At 43.5% G+C, this 18,880-nt stretch overlaps 1 protein-coding gene across 3 annotated transcripts in view; it reads right to left on the bottom strand.

The window, feature by feature from the left end:
- The window catches only part of IGFN1 (immunoglobulin like and fibronectin type III domain containing 1), a 743,161-nt gene that overhangs the window by 411,998 nt on the left and 312,283 nt on the right, over positions 1-18,880 (bottom strand). Inside the window, exons 9-11 of one of the 3 annotated variants that reach the window (XM_072137224.1) lie at positions 18,418-18,604; positions 3,935-3,989; positions 1,957-2,094 (exon numbers count right to left, since the gene is read on the bottom strand). The exons of 1 other annotated variant lie outside the window; for it this stretch is intronic. In XM_072137224.1, coding sequence (XP_071993325.1) covers positions 3,979-3,989; positions 18,418-18,604 — 198 coding nt within the window. In that variant the 3' untranslated portion in view covers positions 1,957-2,094; positions 3,935-3,978. Of the gene's footprint in view, positions 1-1,941; positions 2,095-3,934; positions 3,990-18,417; positions 18,605-18,880 lie in introns of those variants that run through there. One more of the 3 variants, XM_072137226.1, reaches the window with a different exon arrangement.

Genomic DNA, 18,880 nt, shown 5'->3' with positions numbered 1-18,880 from the left:
GGTGGTGTGAACTGAGTCCTACTTCCCTATATGCTAGCTGGAGAGCATAGGACATCATAGCTACATAGTTTATATGGTTGAAAAAAAGGACACATGTTCATCAAGTACAACCTAGGAAGTGAAGGGATTGGATGAGGTAAGGATTTAGGAGAAATAATTCTACTTAACGTTCCCGTCAATGTTATTTAGGTGAAAAAAGGCATTGTGATAAATATATGGCCAGATCATCAGTGTTTGTACAAATTCCCTCTTCCCTCCAACCTCAAATAGCCTAATTGAGTTAATACCACAAGTATCATACTCCACAGGAGGTATAGTCTCAAAGGAGTTTCAAAGCCAGCCTGGCACCGACTGTTTCAGAGGCTTCCCCCGATTTTGGCAACGAATGATTAGAAAAATCCCAGACCAATATGTTGGTTATGGGCAGTTATGGAGTATGGCCCAAGGGCTAATACATTTTTGGATTCATTATAGCCAAAGGATCGTTTAGCTAGGACTCTCTAGATCCTAGGATTCTTGTACATTGGAGATACAAATATCTCTGAATGGAATCATAACAAATGGGTCAGGTTTCGTATCAATGTGATCCAGGGATTCACCCGGATCCATTGAGACCAAAACCCTGCCACTATGACTTCCCCTAGAGAAGCTAGAACTTCTCCAATGTTCTGGATTTAACACCAGGTGGGAGGGTCCTTAAAGCCCTCCTGTGGGTGTGCAGGGATGTATCTGCACTCAATAGAATCATATCATCCCGGAGGCCCAGTATTTTTGGCTGAGGAAACTATTCACCATCACAAGCGCAGGAAGGATCTTGAAGTGTAGTCTATCCGTTCCCATTAGGTCCACACAAGGTAACTAACATACTGCATACAGATACTTGTGTCCTACTTGTATACTTTGTACTCTTCTTAACAGTGCCTAAGGCAAGTTATTCCACAGATTTACAGTTCTCATATTATAAAAGCCCTGCCGCCTGTGGTGAATAAACCTGGTTTCGCCAGACCCAGATGGTGCCCCCTTGTCATTTGGTTTATCCTGGAACAACTTTCCACCATTATTTTGTGTGGACCATTCATATATTTATTTAATTAAATCATTCTTCATTCTACCCTCTCCAGCTCCAGGGCATCCTTGTTATGGACCGGTGCTCTGACCTGGACTGCATATTCCATGTAAGGCTGAACCAATGCCTTGTCTTATGTTACTAATGAATGATATACACCCATTTAGCAGTATTTCTATACTGTGTATGAATAAAAATATCTAAAAATGACTTGGAATACTACAAAAGGATCATGTTTAATGACCTGCTTCTCATTCCCAAAGTAGGGAGTCTGTTGTTAATAATTTTATATCACCCCTGGGTATAGGGACACAATGAGTTACTCGTATCTTTACTGTATTCACACCAACACCGGCTATAAACAATGTTTTTTGAACTGTATGAATAACTTTTAAGTCAGGCTACATATACATCTCATTTGTTATACATGTTTGTTATGAAACCTCCCGCCATGCACACTAAACGTGTCCATACACTATCATGTCAAATGGAGGCATACTTTTTGCGTCTATCTGCTCAGTATATGTAGCATCCTCCAAGAAACACAGGATAAAAAAATACAAAAAAAGGCTGCCGTATTCTGTCCTGCTTCCCGCAAGGCAGCACTGTATACACTCAGCAGATGCCATTAGAGGCTATGTGTGATAAAAGCAACTGTAATGCATCTCTCCATGGCCCCTGATGAGTATACTTTTTGGGCTTTCCCCTAAAGAAACTGCAGTGTTGTCTAAAAATGATGGGCAGTCTTTACGAGGTTAGAGTCACCATGTCCTTGCTTGACATGGGCTTTTTTTTAATTCAATAGTTATAGAAAAAAACTGCTGCATGTAGCTGCCTTTTACTTATGACAAATTTCATGGTATAATATATTCAATTAAACACACATTTTTGTATCTATGTATTTTATTTGCAAACACAGCCAAATGTGAAACAGCACAGCAAACAGATTTAGATTTTTACATTTTGAGCTGCAAGATATATGTTGACAAATGTTGTGGAATTTGATAAAACACACTGAAAATTCCATCCTAAAATATAAAGAAAGAAAACATTGTTACAAATGAGTTTCAGAAATAAAAACAGTGTTTCTTTTTTATTTAGGTACACACATGTGTACCTAAATACATAAGCCTCCAATACATGTGTGGATATCCATATTATAATATGACCATGAATGCTATTTTGATGTATGAAGGTTCTTGGCTCTTTTTAAAGATTGTCTTTAGGGCCCCTTGTTTTTACTTTTAATTTAACCTGGAACAACTTTCCACCATATTTTTTGTAATGACCACTTATCTAATATATAAAGCTGAGAGTATGTATGTATGTATGTATGTATGTATGTATGTATGTATGTATGTGTGGGTGTGCGTGTATGTCTGCTAAAGGAATCGGCACCGTCGCATTTAAAATCACCAAATTCTGCACAGTTGTTGCCTGTAACTCAGGGAATGTCTTAGAAGATTTTGAGCAAAAATCCACCATATACAGGAGCCATTGTCTGCTGCTGTGGTAGTTGGAAGCTGAGCCGTGATTGGTTGCTGCTCTGACACACTTTATTAATATTATCTTTAAGCTTTGATAGCTTACTATAGGCAATGAGCATAAGACGCTTATATGTAAGTTAAGATGTGAAGTAATATGTGAGGTAATATGATAACCACCATATACAGAAACCATTATTTGCTGTGGCAGTAAGCTCAGCTTCTATTCTGCCATAGGTCATTGATATGAGCTCTGAGCTATTATTACTTACGATAAGCAATGAGTATAATACAGCTTATGAGTGAGGTAAGATGTGAACTATTATGTGAGGTAACATGGAACCATTGTCCGCTGTGGCAATAAGCAACCAATCAGAGCTCAGCTTCTATATTTCCACAGAAGCTGAGCTCTGATTGGTTACTATATGCAATGCTTATAATACAGGTTAGGTGTAAGGCAAGATTTGAACTGATATACAGGCAGTCCCCGGGTTACATACAAGATAGGGTCTGGAGGTTTGTTCTTAAGTTGAATTTGTATGCAAGTCGAAACTGTATATTTTATAATGGAAGTTCTAGACAATTTTTTTTCTTTTGTCCCAGTGACAATTGGAGTTTCAAAATTTTTGGTGTAATTGGACCAAGAATTATCAATAAAGCTTCATTACAGACACCTTACAGCTGATCATTGCAGTCTGGGACTATAGTAAAGCATCCAGAGAGCTTCACCAGAAATCACAGTGGGCAGAGGGGTCCGTCTGTAACTATGGGTTGTCTGTAAGTCGGGTGTCCTTAAGTAGGGGACCGCCTGTATGAAGTAATTTGATATACCTCTATATATCTATAGATAGACATAGGCAAACATACAGATAGACTGACAAACATACAGATAGACAGACAAACATACAGATAGACAGACAAACATACAGATAGACAGACATACTCTGGAAGAAGGAGTTTCAGATAAAGTTCATACCATTATCTGGACTATTATTTAGGTAACCTGCCTTGCATATCTGAGGTGTTGAATATAAGATTTGAAATACTTCTATTACTTTTTAGATTTTGTGCTAATAAAATTTATTTTCTTGATTTGCAATTTATTTTTCAAAATATTTTTTTGTTAACCCTTCTATTTTGTTATAGCTGAAAGCAGCTATTTAATATCCCGGGCAATGGCGGGTGCTACGGCTAGTATACTTATATAAATGTATTATCTTTTTTAATCTTTCCAGACATCAGATTTTCACATATAATTCGCAAACTATGATTGTCAAAATAATCTTATCCAAACATCTACTTTTGTGTATAACTTCTACTTATATTTTTACAACAAAAAAAACAGTCACTTTAATTACCAGTTCTATAAAGAATTTGGCCTTACCTACATTCCATTTTATTATTTACCCAATGATGAAAAATCCGTGTTTATTGTGGCACTGGAAAAAAGAACATTGTAATAATTTAATAACTTTAAAATGTAACCGCCATTTCAAAAAACTTTTGATATGTTGTAGGGCAGGTAATTTTAAGCACTTTTGCAATTGGATTAGTTACCCGAATCTTGCTCCTTCCTCTTGTATTCTGCAGACTTCCCCTAGATGTCAGTAATCTCACATATGTCTGTTGCTAAGCTCATCCCGTCTTCAGAAAGAAGCTGAGACTACGGAGGAGGAGACACGCCCCCAACCCCCTCCCTGCACACAGCTGATTACCTCATGGGTCAGCTGATTCCCTACACTTGTGTATAACAAATAATCCACACAGACAGAAACTGCAGCCCCCCCTCCCCCATCACCTCACACTCCTCAGGAAATGGAAGGAGAGGCTCTCCAAGCTGTCATGTCATGTGCTGTGCTGGAGTATTACTTAGATAGATAGGTACATAGCTAGATAGATATGAGGTAGATATGATATAGATAGGATATACACAGATAGATGAAAGATAGATAGGTAGATAGATAGATAGACGATATATGATAGATAGACAGATAGATAGGTAGATAGAATAGATAGATAGGATATGCATTGATATATAGGAGATAGATAGATAGTTCTGGTATCATTGGTCAGCAGCAGGCGCTTGTGATGAGGTGACAGGAGGCAGGCTCCGCCCCTCTATCTTGCTGATTGTAGTTTTTTTGAGAGCTGGAAACCATGGTTGCTATGGGCCAAAAGAGGTACTAAATACTCAAATACTTTGAGGAATGATTCCCAGGGACACCTGGAGCAGAATTATGTATTTTTGTTTTTTTTTTGCTCAGAATGACGGTTAGACTTTAATGTTATGTTAAACAACAAAAATGTTATTAGTAAACAATATATTTATAGGTCAAAACCAAGTGAAGTTAAAAAACATTCTAAAATCATTTCTCATGAAAGTGTTTTTTTCTTAAAAGAAACCTGACATTTAAATTAACCCACCCAAAATAAATACTTCATAAAAACTATGATTAAAAAGCAATGCCCTTATCTCTAAATGATTCCTTTCTATGGCTGGAATGTTAAAGGGGTTTTCCACAAATTCGAACTAGGCCCCACAAGATAGGCCTAACTTGCTGATCGGTGGGGGTCTGAGTAATGAGATATCCACAGATCAAAAAACTAGGGGTCCGATGGGGTCCCACGTACCTCAGTCGGACCCATCGTCGCTCCATAAGAGTAATGGAGCAGACTGTCACACATGACCGCTCTGTTCCATACATCTCAATGTACCAACGGAAATTGGCAAGTGCCGATCTCCTTGGACTCCATAGAGATGAATGGAGCAGAACAGTCATGCACCCCCATCTGCTCCATGGGAGACAAGGGATATGACTGAGGTACGTGGGACTCCATCGGACCCCTCGTTTTCATGGTCTGTGGGGGTCTCTTCACTCAGTCCCCCACCAATCAGCAAGTTAGGCCTTATCCTGTCGATTGGACCTAACTTGAATTTGTGGGAAAACCCCTTTAAAAATGATCAATGATATTAATGAGGTCCTGCATATTATATTTTTCTTGCATTGCCCTGCCTCCATGTTCCTGATAAATCTCACTGCTAGGACATGCTACTTTATGGAACTAGTACTTAGGGACCATCTGCCAATATTCAACTACATATATATATATATATATATATATATATATATATATATATATATATATATATATATATATATATATAGTGTCAAATGTTTTAGTTAGTTACTTGTGGGAACATTGAGAGAGAGTTCTGTTATATCATTGGGCATTTCACGTCATCACCACGGTGATGTCATCTAAGGTCGTTTACCCAGTAACATTGGAAAATCTACCCCATGTATGTATATGATCACATTAATACAAAAGAGTAGAAGTCCATGGATGCAGGCTGTGATTTCATGCGTTCAGAAACATACATGGGGTACATTTTGCAACTGTTAGTGGTTAAAGGACCTCAGATAACATCACTCATCTTACATGAGTGATGAGTTACGTGATGAATGGTGAGAATGATGGGGACTGTCTGCCAATATTCAACTACAGACAAAGATCTGTATAAATAAGATCCTTATAAATAATATAGGGGTAGAAAATGCTGTGTTAAATGTTTTACATAATGCCTTGGAAGGTTGAAAGATAGTTGTTACATTATTGAGCACTTCATGTCATGTGATCAAGTCATCTTTACCCTGTAACATTTGCAAAACCTACCCACTACCCCATATATATATTATGTTCAATCAGTTTTATTAAAGTTTTCAACAGTTTTATAATAACATATATTTAGCAAACAGTGCAACGTAAAGCAAGATCAAAACAAACCATACGGACTTCTGGTTCCGGCGCTGCCATGTGAGGAGGTGAGGAACGGAGCTCCCGACATGCCCTCACACAGACCTGCTAAGTGCCGCACAGAAACGAAAACAAAAGCACCCAGCACCTTACTTTACCACGCCGGGCGTATGGATCGCTATCTCTTCCGAAGTACACAGAAAGGGGAAGCAGCGCCAGAGGAGAAGGAGTCGGCCCAGCAGGTGCGCCCAAGATGGCGGCGGCAGCCGCAACCGCGGTAACGCAGTCAGACGCAGACAGAACGGAGGTCAGTACAGGAGGGGGCAATGGAGAAATAACGCTGAGCCCTAATATTACTGTAGCACCTGAATCTCACACATTATCAGACGCTCCGGGTGTTAACTACAGACAACTGGCTGTGGAAGTGGCAATGCTTTTAGCCGCTGACGTACAGAACACACTTGAGCTGACACTACAAGCTTCCTTTATTAGATTGGGGGAAGAGATACAGCAGCATAATACACATTTTGAAGAGCTTGAGTCCAGGATTTCCATGCTAGAGGATGATAGGGCAACGATGCAGACAGAGATGGAAAAGATACAGGAGGATAATAAAGTACTGCTAGCCCGTATTGAAGATCAAGAAAACCGCTGGAGGCGGAATAACCTGCGTATTGTGGGACTCACAGAATCTGTCAAACAAAATGCTTTAAGGGCGTTATGCGAGAGAGAGAGTTGCCCTATGCGCTAGGACTGGAACACATGTGCCGCATTGAAAGAATTCATAGGATAGGTCCCGATCCTAACATCCAAGGCACCAATCAAGAGTCCCGCCCCAAGAAACCCAGACAAAATTAAATTCCAGTTAGCCTAACCGGCAATTCTTAGGTTAGCCGGAAGGTGCGGAAAGCCGGAAGGTGCGCAAACCCAGGTGTATCGCACTCCAGAAGAAACGGAGGGGGAACTGGCGTCCCTCTTCAGCTATAACTCGCCGCAGACGGAGAGCCCAAAACAGTGAGCCCAGAGGAGAAAGTCAAGTGGAACGGCGACATCATCAGACAAACACGCGGAGAAAGGGGAGTCACCAAAAGCCCAAAGAGACTCCAAGCGGCGTCAGAAAAAACCAGCGCAAGATGTTTGGGAAGACTTAAAACAGATAAGATTGTGATATTGTAACTGTATGCTCACTAAGGAGTGAGTATTATTATTATTATTATTGTTGTTACAAAAAGATAATGGGTGTTTACATATTGAAGAGGGGTGTGGAACCCCCAAAAGGGGGAAGAGTTTAAGGTAAAGAAGATCTGTTGAAGTGAGGGGAGAGGGGGCAATATGCACATGGTAGAAAAAAGAGAAGTCGCGAACGCCAACCAATGGGGGCGGGAATGTCCTGATCCAATATTTTTGTTGGTACGGTGTGGGATTGGGGTATTGCTTCTAGTTGGGAAGAAGTTCACGGGTTTGTTGGGGGGTTTTGTTTATTTGTTTGTGTGTGGGGGGGGGGGATGTGCCTGTGTGTTGTGCCCAGCTGCTGATCCGGATGCCCGGTTGCCCTGAATCTTGGGGATATAAATAGTATGCCCTATAATGGTAACCCCAAAAACTATGCACAATTAAGATTATAACTTGGAATGTGAAAGGGTTACGCTCTCCAAATAAACGTATGGTGATATTGCGCCACCTGAAACGAATGCGCCCAGACATAGTTATGCTACAAGAGACTCATTTGGAAGAACCCGATTTTATAAGAATGCACAAGATGTGGGTGGGCAGTTTATTCGGATCGGCAGCCAGAAATAGGAAAGCAGGGGTCCTGACATTAATTAATAGGCATCTACCTATCCAAGTGTTAAAACACACCTCAGACCAGGAGGGCAGGGTATCATGTCTAACTTTATCATACTTAGGAGAAACATATGACTTGTACAATGTTTATGGTCCTAATGGAAGCTCTGGCCCCTTTTTCATAAAATTAGAGGAGGAAATCCTTAAATCCACGTCCACACATGTAATAGTGGGGGGGGATCTCAATGTTGTCCATAATGTGGCAGAAGACAAACGAACTAGCCGCCCACGAATGGGCCTTGGGAGGGGGGAAGACCATGTGCTGTCCTCATTTTTAGAAAAGACAAGTCTAGGGGCTACGTGGAGACTCCAAAATCCAGAAGGTAGAGAATATACCCATTTCTCCCATGCGCATGGCACATGGTCGAGGATTGACTATGTACTATGCTCTACCTTGCTAAGTAGGCGAGTGACAGAGGCATCCATAGGAGACTTGGTCATCTCTGATCATGCCCCAATGGAGGTGCATTATGCGGATAAACATCCAAGGGGCTCACATGTGACGTGGAGATACCCAAGTTTCCTATCCAAAGAGGAGGGATTCCAGGCCTTGTTGAAAGGATGGTGGCTGGAGTTTAGTTCTACTCATGAGCAGCATATTGATGATCCGGGTCTTAATTGGGCGTCAGCTAAAATGATGGTCAGGGGGCGAATCATGTCATATGTTAAAGAGAAGAAAAGAGAAGCTCACAAAAAATTCCTCGCCGCAAGTCAGCGGCTCCGTGAGGCGTATTCCATTTTCACACAGATGCAACAAGACTCCGCAAAAGATAAATGGGTGCAGGCGAAAGGTGAATTTGAGGCATGGGCAGAACGGAAAGAAGGTTTTTATTGTGCTGAATGGGAAACAGACCTTCATAAATTTGGGGATAAAGCGGGAAAACTCTTGGCGAAACTAGCGAAGGGGAAATATACAATCCCCCATATAGAAGTACTTCGAGACCAATCAGGTCTGATTAAAAAACAACCTCAGGAGATCAATTCTCTTTTCAGGGATTATTATGAGCAATTGTATCAGGACGATAGCCGTCAAATGACAAATGGGAAGGAATTCCCTCCATAGGGAAGATAGAGATACCCTCCATAAGCGAGGACCAGCGGATGGAACTTAATGCAACAATATCTGAGGAGGAAGTGCAGAAGGCGATAGGATCATTGGCAGGGGGAAAATCTCCAGGTCCTGATGGCTATCCTGGTGAGTTCTACAAGGGGATGTGCGAACAAGTGGTCACGCCACTATGTAACTATTTCTATTCAGTGCTAGAAACAGGGGAAATTAGGAGGGATTCTAAAAATGCATATATTAAATTGCTGCCAAAGCTGGGAAAGGATCCGTTAAGCCCGGGGTCATACAAGCCAATATCGTTAATCAATGTCGATATGAAGTTATTTTTAAAAATATTAGCCCAGCGTTTAGCAGGACTGCTACCGGGACTAATGGGGAAGTCTCAAGTGGGTTTTGTGAAATGGCAAGCTGCCGTGACTAATATCTGAAAGGTTCTTGCGGTGTTGGACAGGGTCCAGTGCCATCCTCAAACAAGAGAGAGACCAACACTAGTAGCCCTAGATGCTGAAAAGGCTTTTGATAATGTTAGATGGGATTGGTTGGGGATGGTACTGGACCGTATGAGAATAACAGGAAAATTCTGCACTTACCTTAAGGGGATTTATAATAATCCGACAGCGCAAATTAGTATACCAGGGTTTATATCAGCTCCCTTTAAATTACAAAAAGGAACACGCCAGGGGTGCCCCCTATCACCACTCCTCTTTGATATTGCACTAGAGCCATTAGCTAGATACTTTGAAGATTCTGATTTATATGAGGGCATATATATCAGGAAGGAAGTGGTGAAGATAGCGTTATTTGCAGATGACGTAATTTTATTCTTATCGGATCCCATGAGACACCTTCCTGGGGTATTCTCAGTAATAAAGGAATTTGGGGAATTCTCTGGATACAGGGTTAACGTGGAGAAAAGTGAAGTTTTAGAACTGAAACAAACGGCTAACGTCAGGGATTGGAATGAGCTTTCTTTAGGAATAAAACCATCTGCTCATGAGATCAAATATTTGGGAATCAAAATAGATAGAAATCCAGGATCTTTATATAAGCTAAATTATCCCACTCTAATATCTAAAATAATAAGGGAATTTGAAAGATGGAAGAATTTACCTCTATCGCTGCTAGGAAGATGCCATTTGATTAAAATGATGAGCTTTTCTAAACTATTATACCAACTACAGACCCTGCCACTATTGTTACAGCACAAGGACGTCAATAGGCTTAATAAGGCCTTCACACAATTTATATGGAGAGGGGGTAGAGCAAGAATAGCCCTGCGGAAACTAATGCTCCCAAAAGTTGAGGGAGGTCTGAACTTTCCGAATATTAGGGGATATAATTTAGTCTGCCTGTTTCGTCATGTTCGAGATTGGCATCACAGGGCCTCTTCCCACTCTAACTGGGAATTGGAAAGGGATCTAGCAGCACCTTGGGATTTGATGGCATTAATGCATACGAGATGGTCAAAAATGCGAAAAGAGGTGAAGTCCTCTATCTTGCTAAGAGATACCATAATTACGTGGAAAAAAGTGAGAGGCCTATATGGGTTGCCATTTATAATCTCCAAACATATGCCATTGATTAAACATCCAGAATCACCTTGGCAAGGCCATAGGGGGGAGCGACTGGAATGGGGGGAGGGGATTGAAGCAAAAGCAAAGGCGTTGATGAACGAAGAAACACACAGCTGGTTCAAGGCCTCGGATATAATAACTAAATATAATCTGTCATTTCATCGACAACTTGAAATTTTTCAGATATTGTCCTTCTGTAGGGAAAGGGTGAGAGACATTAGAAAGAAACTTTCTGATCAGGTCTTTGAGGGTCTTTTAAGTATCGCTCCAGGGCATTACACAATATCTTTCTTATATGCAGTAATGCGGCAACAACTTTGGGGAAAGGCAACCTCAGATCTTTTTAAAAAATGGGGGGAGAGATTGCAAGTGCCGGACCCAATTATGCTCATTTTTCAAGGTTGGGCAACAGTCAGACATGTCATAGTTAACGAAAGATGGAGGGAGACTTATTTTAAATTGATGCATGGGGCGACATATGGCCTAAATATTCTTCCTTCACCCTCCAGGCCTGATCGTATTACAGATTGCCAGAAATGTGGAGCAACTTTGCCAGATCTATGGCATGGTATGTGGATATGTGCAAATATTCAAGGATATTGGTCCCAAGTTGTTGATTATATAAATAGAAATTGGGACACGAACATCACGGGGAGCCCAGGAGAATGTTTATTTCATGACATTGGTGATCATAATGAGGAGAGTGATGTTGAAGGGGAGGGAGAAAGGAAAATAGTAGAAGGAAGAGTTCCGAATAAGTTGCGATTTCCACATGTGGTGTTGCTAGTAGCTAAATGCTGTGTCCTCTCCCATTGGTTGAAGAGTTCATCTCCCACAGTCCTAGAGTTGATAGAGCAACTAAAACTTTTGTTTAACATAGATAGGATAGATACTTTACGACATAAGGAAAAGGGAGCAAAGGTTTTTTTCCGGAAATGAAAAATATTTTTACTGAATTATTATAGTAGACAGGATATAGTGGAATTCATGACTCCCTTCTAGTATACTCAATGGTATTGTCAAGAGGATCTCAGAGGCAGATCTAGTGAGGCGGGCGGGGGATCTGGGGCGGTGGTTGGGATCAACACACAGGCACAGGGGTGGGAAGGGGTGGGAAGGAGAGGGAATGTCTGTTCTTCTTTTCGGTTTTTGAATAAGTTCTATATGGTAATAACATACTAAAATGTACCGATACTACTTATGCCTTACAAGTATATAATGCTTAGATGATGGGTCATTTAAGGAAGCAGAGAAGAGACCTTACATAAGTGAAAAAGATATTGAAAACCTATATTGTTTTAAAATGGCAAAGCTGTTTGTATGTATTTATACAATGTACTAAATGAAAATAAATAAAAACATTTTCAGTTAAAAAAACAAACAAACCATACAGAGAACAAGGGATACAAAGTAAATTGAGTTTGTGATTACAAGTTATGAGTACAAAATGCAAAATGGAGAGGTATCAGTTGGATCTCTTCTGGGTAGATGGCACAAGATCTAGAGCTCTAGAAACAATAGAAACAAGGCGTTGGGGCCAGGAGGCATTCTATGGAAGCTGAGGTTGGTCCTTTCCATGTAGGCAGGCCGCCTGATATATAGCGCCCTATGATAGTTTGAGAGCAGAGTAGCATAACTTCTAGCTGAGGGGATGACAACAGAGGTTCCTCCGCTTAAAAGGAGGGCAGGGAATGATAGAGTACTGCACATATAAATTATCACCTTATGACCTTATGGGCCCTGTACAGAGGTGAACCAAACAACCAAAGCAGGGGTCAGGACAGAGCATTCAAACCAACATGGATGCTAGAGGGAAGACACGGGCAAATGGTATAAGATAAGAGGAAAGAAAGTAAGGGAAAGGGAAGAAAAGGTGAAGGGAGCAGCTAATAAGGAGTGAGGAAAAGGGATCAGGAATGGGCGGAAGCCCCAACCACCCCCTTTGCCCCCACTCACCCGGATTTCAGGGACTCCCTGAAAGCTGAAGAGTCTCGAAATACCATCCAGGGCTGCCAAAGTTTGAGAAACTTAACTGAGGTGCCATTTATCTCTGCCATTAACTCCTCCATGCGGAAGATCTGAAGCATTTCCTGGAACCAGTCGGAAATACAGTGAGGGACGGGAGATCGCCACTTTCTAGGGATAACTGAGCATGCCGCCAATAAGACAAAATGGGAGCAAGCTGCACTTTCGTTTCCTAATCACCCCTGGTAAGATGGAGAGCAGGGCTCTTTCCGGTTCGCCAACAATCAGGGCATTCAGGTATGTCCCAGAGATCACAAAGACCTGGTTCCAGAAGGTGAGAAGGTTACTGCACGACCACCATATGTGGAGCATGTCTCCCTTCTCTACACCGCATCTCCAGCATATGTCCGGAGGCGAGGGATAGATAGAATGCAGGAAGGCCGGGACCCTATACCATCTTGAGAGTATTTTGTAGCTGTGTTCTTGCATGGCACACGCAAACCGATAGTTTGTGGGAAAAGAGAAAGGCCTTGTTCCAGTCCTTTCCTGTCAAAGTTACCCCCAACTCCCTCTCCCAGGTGGCGACATATGGCAGGCTAGAGGTGTCTGACTCTTTCACAAGGAGCTAATAGATTTGTGAGATACAATGTTCCTGAAGGGAGGCTTGGCAAAAGAGTTCCTCAAAAGGAGTTAGCAGAGCATTGAGAGCGGAGTTAAGCAACCAAGAAAAGAGCCTAGCTGAGAGAGTTCTAACCATGATAGATGGGACATCTCCAGGCTCATGCCTAGGTCTCTGAATGAAGGTTGAGCCTCGCCCAGGAGGTCTCCCATGCGGAGGTCCTCGTGCACCGATCGGCCCAGGAAGACTGATCTACAGAAAGCGGGTAGGAATTCTGGAGGAAGGAACCACCAACCAATCCTTGGGAGAGGTGAACACCATATGAGCTGAGTTAATGGATTTGAAGAAGGACCGGGACTCCCTGAAAAAGATAAAAGAAACCGGGGTAGTATATCCATTTTGACAGCATTGATGCGACCGAACCAGGAAAGGTGCTTTTATCGTAAGAAGAGATGTCTTTTAGCGGGTGTTCCAAGAGAGGCAGGAAGTTCAAGGAGTATAGGATAGAGGGATCACTGGGAACCTGTATCATACATACGTACCAAGTATGTAATCGCGTCTGAATGCCAACGGAATGAGAAGAGATCTTTAATGCACTGGGCCTCGGAAGGGGGTAGTGAGACGTTTAATGCTTCCGATTTGCTATAGTTAATTTTAAAATTACTCAGCTGGCCGCAACGCTCTCGCTCTGCGATTAGTGAGGGGAACAAAATGCTTGGCTGTGTCACATACAGCAGGACATAATCTGCAAATAACGCAGCCTTATACTGTCTTTGGCCTACCTGTATGCCGTGAATATTGGGGTTATTCAGGATAGCAAACGCCAGGTGTTCCATCATGATGATGTATAATAGGGGAGATAAGGGGCAGCCCTGGCGCGTGCCATTACGGTTTGTAATGGTTGGGTAGAAAAACCCTATCGAAGGCCTTCTCCGCATCAATTAACAGTAGGCAGGAAGGGACTGAGCGCTTACGGGCGTCCGTTATCAGGAGGAAAGTTTTGTTTAGGTTATCGCCAGCCTCCATACCTCTCAAGAACCCCACCTGATCAGTATGGATCACGTTAGGAATGTGAGGAGCCAGACGGTCTGCCAGAATCTTAGAGAACAACTTCAAATCGACGTTAACAAGAGAGATAGGCCTATAGCTAAAAGTAGATAATGGGTCTTTCCCTGGCTTCAAGAGGACACTAATATTGGCTTCTAGCGATTGAGGATTAAAGGCCGTGGAAGGGGATATGGAGTTACAGAGCTTCGTCATAAGGGGGGATAGGGTTTCCCGGAATGCCTTACAAAAGGCCGGAGTGAATCCGTCTGGCCCTTGTCCTTTTTCCGGAAAGGGAGTTCTTAATAGCCTCGGAAATCTCTGCCTCAGAGAACTCTGATTCCAACTCCTCTACCACTTCCGCTTCCAAGCGGGGGAGCGCCGCTTCTTCAATATGGGCCTTTATGCGGTCGCTCAGTGCGCTAGGGTCTTATTCTACAGCCTGTCCCTTCATGTTGTATAGACGGGAGTAAAATGACCTGAATTCGGCGCTTATGTTTACCGGGTTGTGAATTATCCCCAAGGCGGAAGAGATGTGCGCAATATGTGTGGTGCTTTCTCGTGGGTATAAAAGGCGAGCCAGAGGTCTCCCATATTTTTAGACCGCTTGTAAAGTCTCCTCTCGGACTAAGATTAATTCTGCTAAGTCTCCAGGAGTTTCCGAGAGATCTGACAAAATGTGTCTGCAAGCCGCCACTGGGGAGTGATCCGGGAGGTATATGTCAGCAAAAATGAAAGTTTGCCCATGAATCAGGAGTTTAAGGAAGACATATCAACTTGCTTTGTCTGTCTCCTGACATGAGGGAGCGAGCGGTGGATAGCGATAGACACACCTTTGGAGTGTGACTCGGGATTAGTACTGTAGAACCAGGTCTTGAAGTAACGGTCTCTGATCAGAGAAGTGTGGCCAGTTTCGAAGTGGGTGTCCTATAAAAATAAAATCTGAACACCTCTCTTATGCATACCGTACAGGATTTGGGAACGTTTAGTCCCCTGGTATTCAGGAAGCCTAACTTCATAGTCGTCATGATGAGGGCAGTGGCTCACCAAGACTGTAAGCGGCCACCGAGGGTGCTTTTATGTAAAATATCAAAAGGGGCGGGGGGAGGGACAACCGCCCAGGAGAGTTAACTGGGGTGTAGACAATACCCACTCACACCTCGGATGGGATAACCTAACACTAACATCTATGATGCAAATCAACAATGAATTAGTAAAATGTCAATGTACCATTGGGATGAGACCAAGGGAGTGATCCCGGGCAAATTGGCTATCGTTGGTCGTTACAGCCGCCCTCAGGGAGCTTTTGGGCCGTAATCTTCACTTACACGGCCCCCCGCGTCCTCCAGCTGCCCTCCATCCTGGGGGGCATTGGGAGAGGGGACGATCCGCCGGCTCTGAAGGGGTCGGGACTTAGGGCCAATCTGATATGTCAGGGGCTGGGACCCCGAGGGCATCTGCCACTGTGGGAATGTCCTTGGGATGATGTAAGCGGTACCTTCCAGCCGCACTTGGAGACGGAACGGGAAACCCCAGGTGTAGGGGATATTGCCTTGCATTGCGTTGCTGTAGAACTGTCAGGAAGAGCTTTCCTTTTGAGGAGGTTCAGATGAGAAAGGTTGGGTAAAAGTTGCACCAGAGTTTCTTGATATAAGATCCGGTCGGCTGCTCGGGCTTTGTTCATGATGGCTTCCTTCAATTGGTAGTGGTGAACCCGGCAAATGACACCACGCGGAGACTCGTTAGGGGAAGGGCGGGGCTGTAGTGCCCTGGGGGCTCTGTGAAGCTCCACTGGGCAGTCGTCACGGACCTCCAGGACGGAATTGAAGAGGGTGCAGAGCGCTGAATGTAGTTGGTCTGATTCTACCGCTTCTAGAAGCCCACGTATGCGGATATTGTTCCTTCTACCCCTGTTCTCGGTGTCATCTAGTTGGTCAGACAGGTATTGGAGTTGAAAGGACTGGGCATCGAGGGTCGCAGAATGGTTGTCTACTTGGTCCTGTAAAGCAGTCTGGGTATTCTCCACTGCAGTCACTCTGGCCTGTAATTGCTGGACCTCCTCCGTTATCTCAGCACTGTAGGATTGTTCAAGGCAAAACACATAGCATTCCATCTCCTCCTTGGTCGGGATGGCCTTCAAATGTGCCTTTAGCGTACTCAGGTCCGTCAAACCCTCCATGGCCTGGGCAAGTAGGAATGACTCGTGGCACTCGGACGCAGGGTACATGGGCCCAGGGGAGGCTTGTGGGCCTTCGATGCTGAAGGCCAGAGGGAGTGGTAATGTGCCTCTCCCCGGTGTCTGGGTGGCCACAAATTCCCTCGGGGATAAAGCCGGAGAACGCAGGATGTGAGGTTGAGATACAGCTTCCCAAGAGATGAACGCTTCTGGTTGATGAAAAGGGGGGGGGGGGGAGCCGATGGACCTTCTTGGAGGGCCTGAGGGCAGGACTCTGGTCAGGGACTGTAGGGCTCCCCATGCATGTAGGGGGCTGTTGAGGCCACACCAGAGATCTGGTGCTTGTGGCCAGGGGAGGGGGGCCAACCAATGTCGCGTGGGGACCCACAAGAAGGGTCGGCATTGGGAGAAGGGAGGCCCCAGGGTCTGAATCCCCTTATGATTCCGGTCCTGGGGAAAATGGAAGAGCCTTGCTCTGGGCCTCGTCCACTGGATACAGATGGCCCAATGGGGAAAAGGCCAAATGGACCTCCACCACCACCAGCATGGAGTGTCCGGGTGTGACTGTGGGCAAGCTGGGGGCTCGAGGAGTCTGGTCATGGTGTCCTGACTCTCTCCCAGACCAGGTACTGGAGCTGGGACTGGGTGCCTGGGGAGGACGATCTGACCTGCCTTGTTGCCTGTTGCTCCACCTCGACCTCCATCCGGCCCTGATCCCGGTCCACTAGAGCTGGCTGCCAGCCGACTCTTGTGTTCTGCGGCCATGAGAGGGGCCGCTTGTGACTAAGCGGGAGAGCCGGGAGTCGGGACAGCGATGTCTGCCGGTAAGAGGGGTGCCTGAGACTCCTGGGGAGACCACCGGCGGTCCCCAGGGACGTATTAGTGCTTCGGCTCACAGAGCTTTCTGACTTGCACACGGCTGCGCCTGATGCCACCATTTTTGTCCTCGTGGAAGCCACCGCTGCAGGGGCTGAAGTCAGAAAGCGGGCTATGCCCTTAGTTGAGACCCGAGGCTGGGCTGGCACGGGGTTCTGCAGGGTCCCCCTCTACTTAGGACCCATAAGTGACGGGATGCCGGGTGCTGGGTGAGGCCTCCATAGTTAGGCCACTCCTCCCATATACTGTATATACGTGTAATCATTGTATGCCTTAATTGAAGCAAGATAAGAACTGGATAAAGGCCCTTAGATTATATCACCCTGGTCACATGACTTGAAGTGTTGAATGGAGAGAAATAGGACATGGGGAGGAGTAGTGAAAGGGGCCTGCAGAGCAGGACATGCCCCCTGTGATGCCAGGTAAGATAACATAAAGATGATTTATATGGGGATGTGAGGGAAACTATTTTTGTCTAAAAGAAGGGTGGCCTTTACTTAATAGGGCATTATGGGAACTTGTCACTATCTGTATTTGTGAAAAATGTGGTGACAGGTTTAAGTTTATAACATGTCAATCAGGTTGAGCTTGAGGCCCAGTTCACTTTGGCACTAATATTTCTGGTATGTTCTTCTGAGAAACACTGTTGAATTAGAAAGAAAATCGTTGTGCTTCGTTTATTTTTTGCTATATTTTTCGCTATATTTTTCTTCCCCAACAACACCTTTAAACAGATACAAATCTTAACATGTGTTTCAGTTTAAAAAATTATATTTAGGATTTTCCGATAAATTTGATAACAATCTGATCAGTGGGGTTTCCTACTGTTGCCGATCAAGAAAAGGGGTGTCCTGTTCCTACTAATTAATGAAACTGCAGGGGGATAGCAATTTATCATTGGACAACCACAGTTGACTTCACAGTGCGATATTACATATGTCCTTACCTTTGACATTCAGCTTGCAATCTACAGAGGCCTCTCCCAAAGGATTAATCGCTTTGCATGTGTATACACCACCATCAAAAGGACAAGGCCTGCGGATTTCCAGAGAACAAACTCCTTGATTTACCAGAGATCGAAATTTTGGATCTTCTCTTATTTCCATTTTATTTTTCAGCCACACTATTTTAGGCTTAAAAAAATAGTTTTATTAAAACATTTTAAAATTATACTGGATATTAGTTGTGTTTTAAGGTTTTTAATGTCAAATACTTTTTCGAGATTTCAAACAAAATTATTAATATTACTAAAAGTGATAAGCAAATAAATTAGAATTACTAAAAAATGGAAAGAAAACACTATGTGAAATACTTTTTTACTTGTATTGATGCACACACCCTTTTTTAAGACACACAGATTTTCACAGCAAAATGGAGAGAAAAATAAAAGGATGCCCGAACTAAATGTA

The sequence above is a fragment of the Engystomops pustulosus genome, chromosome 2 (assembly GCF_040894005.1).
Source record: "Engystomops pustulosus chromosome 2, aEngPut4.maternal, whole genome shotgun sequence".
NCBI lineage: Eukaryota > Metazoa > Chordata > Amphibia > Anura > Leptodactylidae > Engystomops > Engystomops pustulosus.
This window is presented reverse-complemented; position numbering and strand designations above follow the sequence as displayed.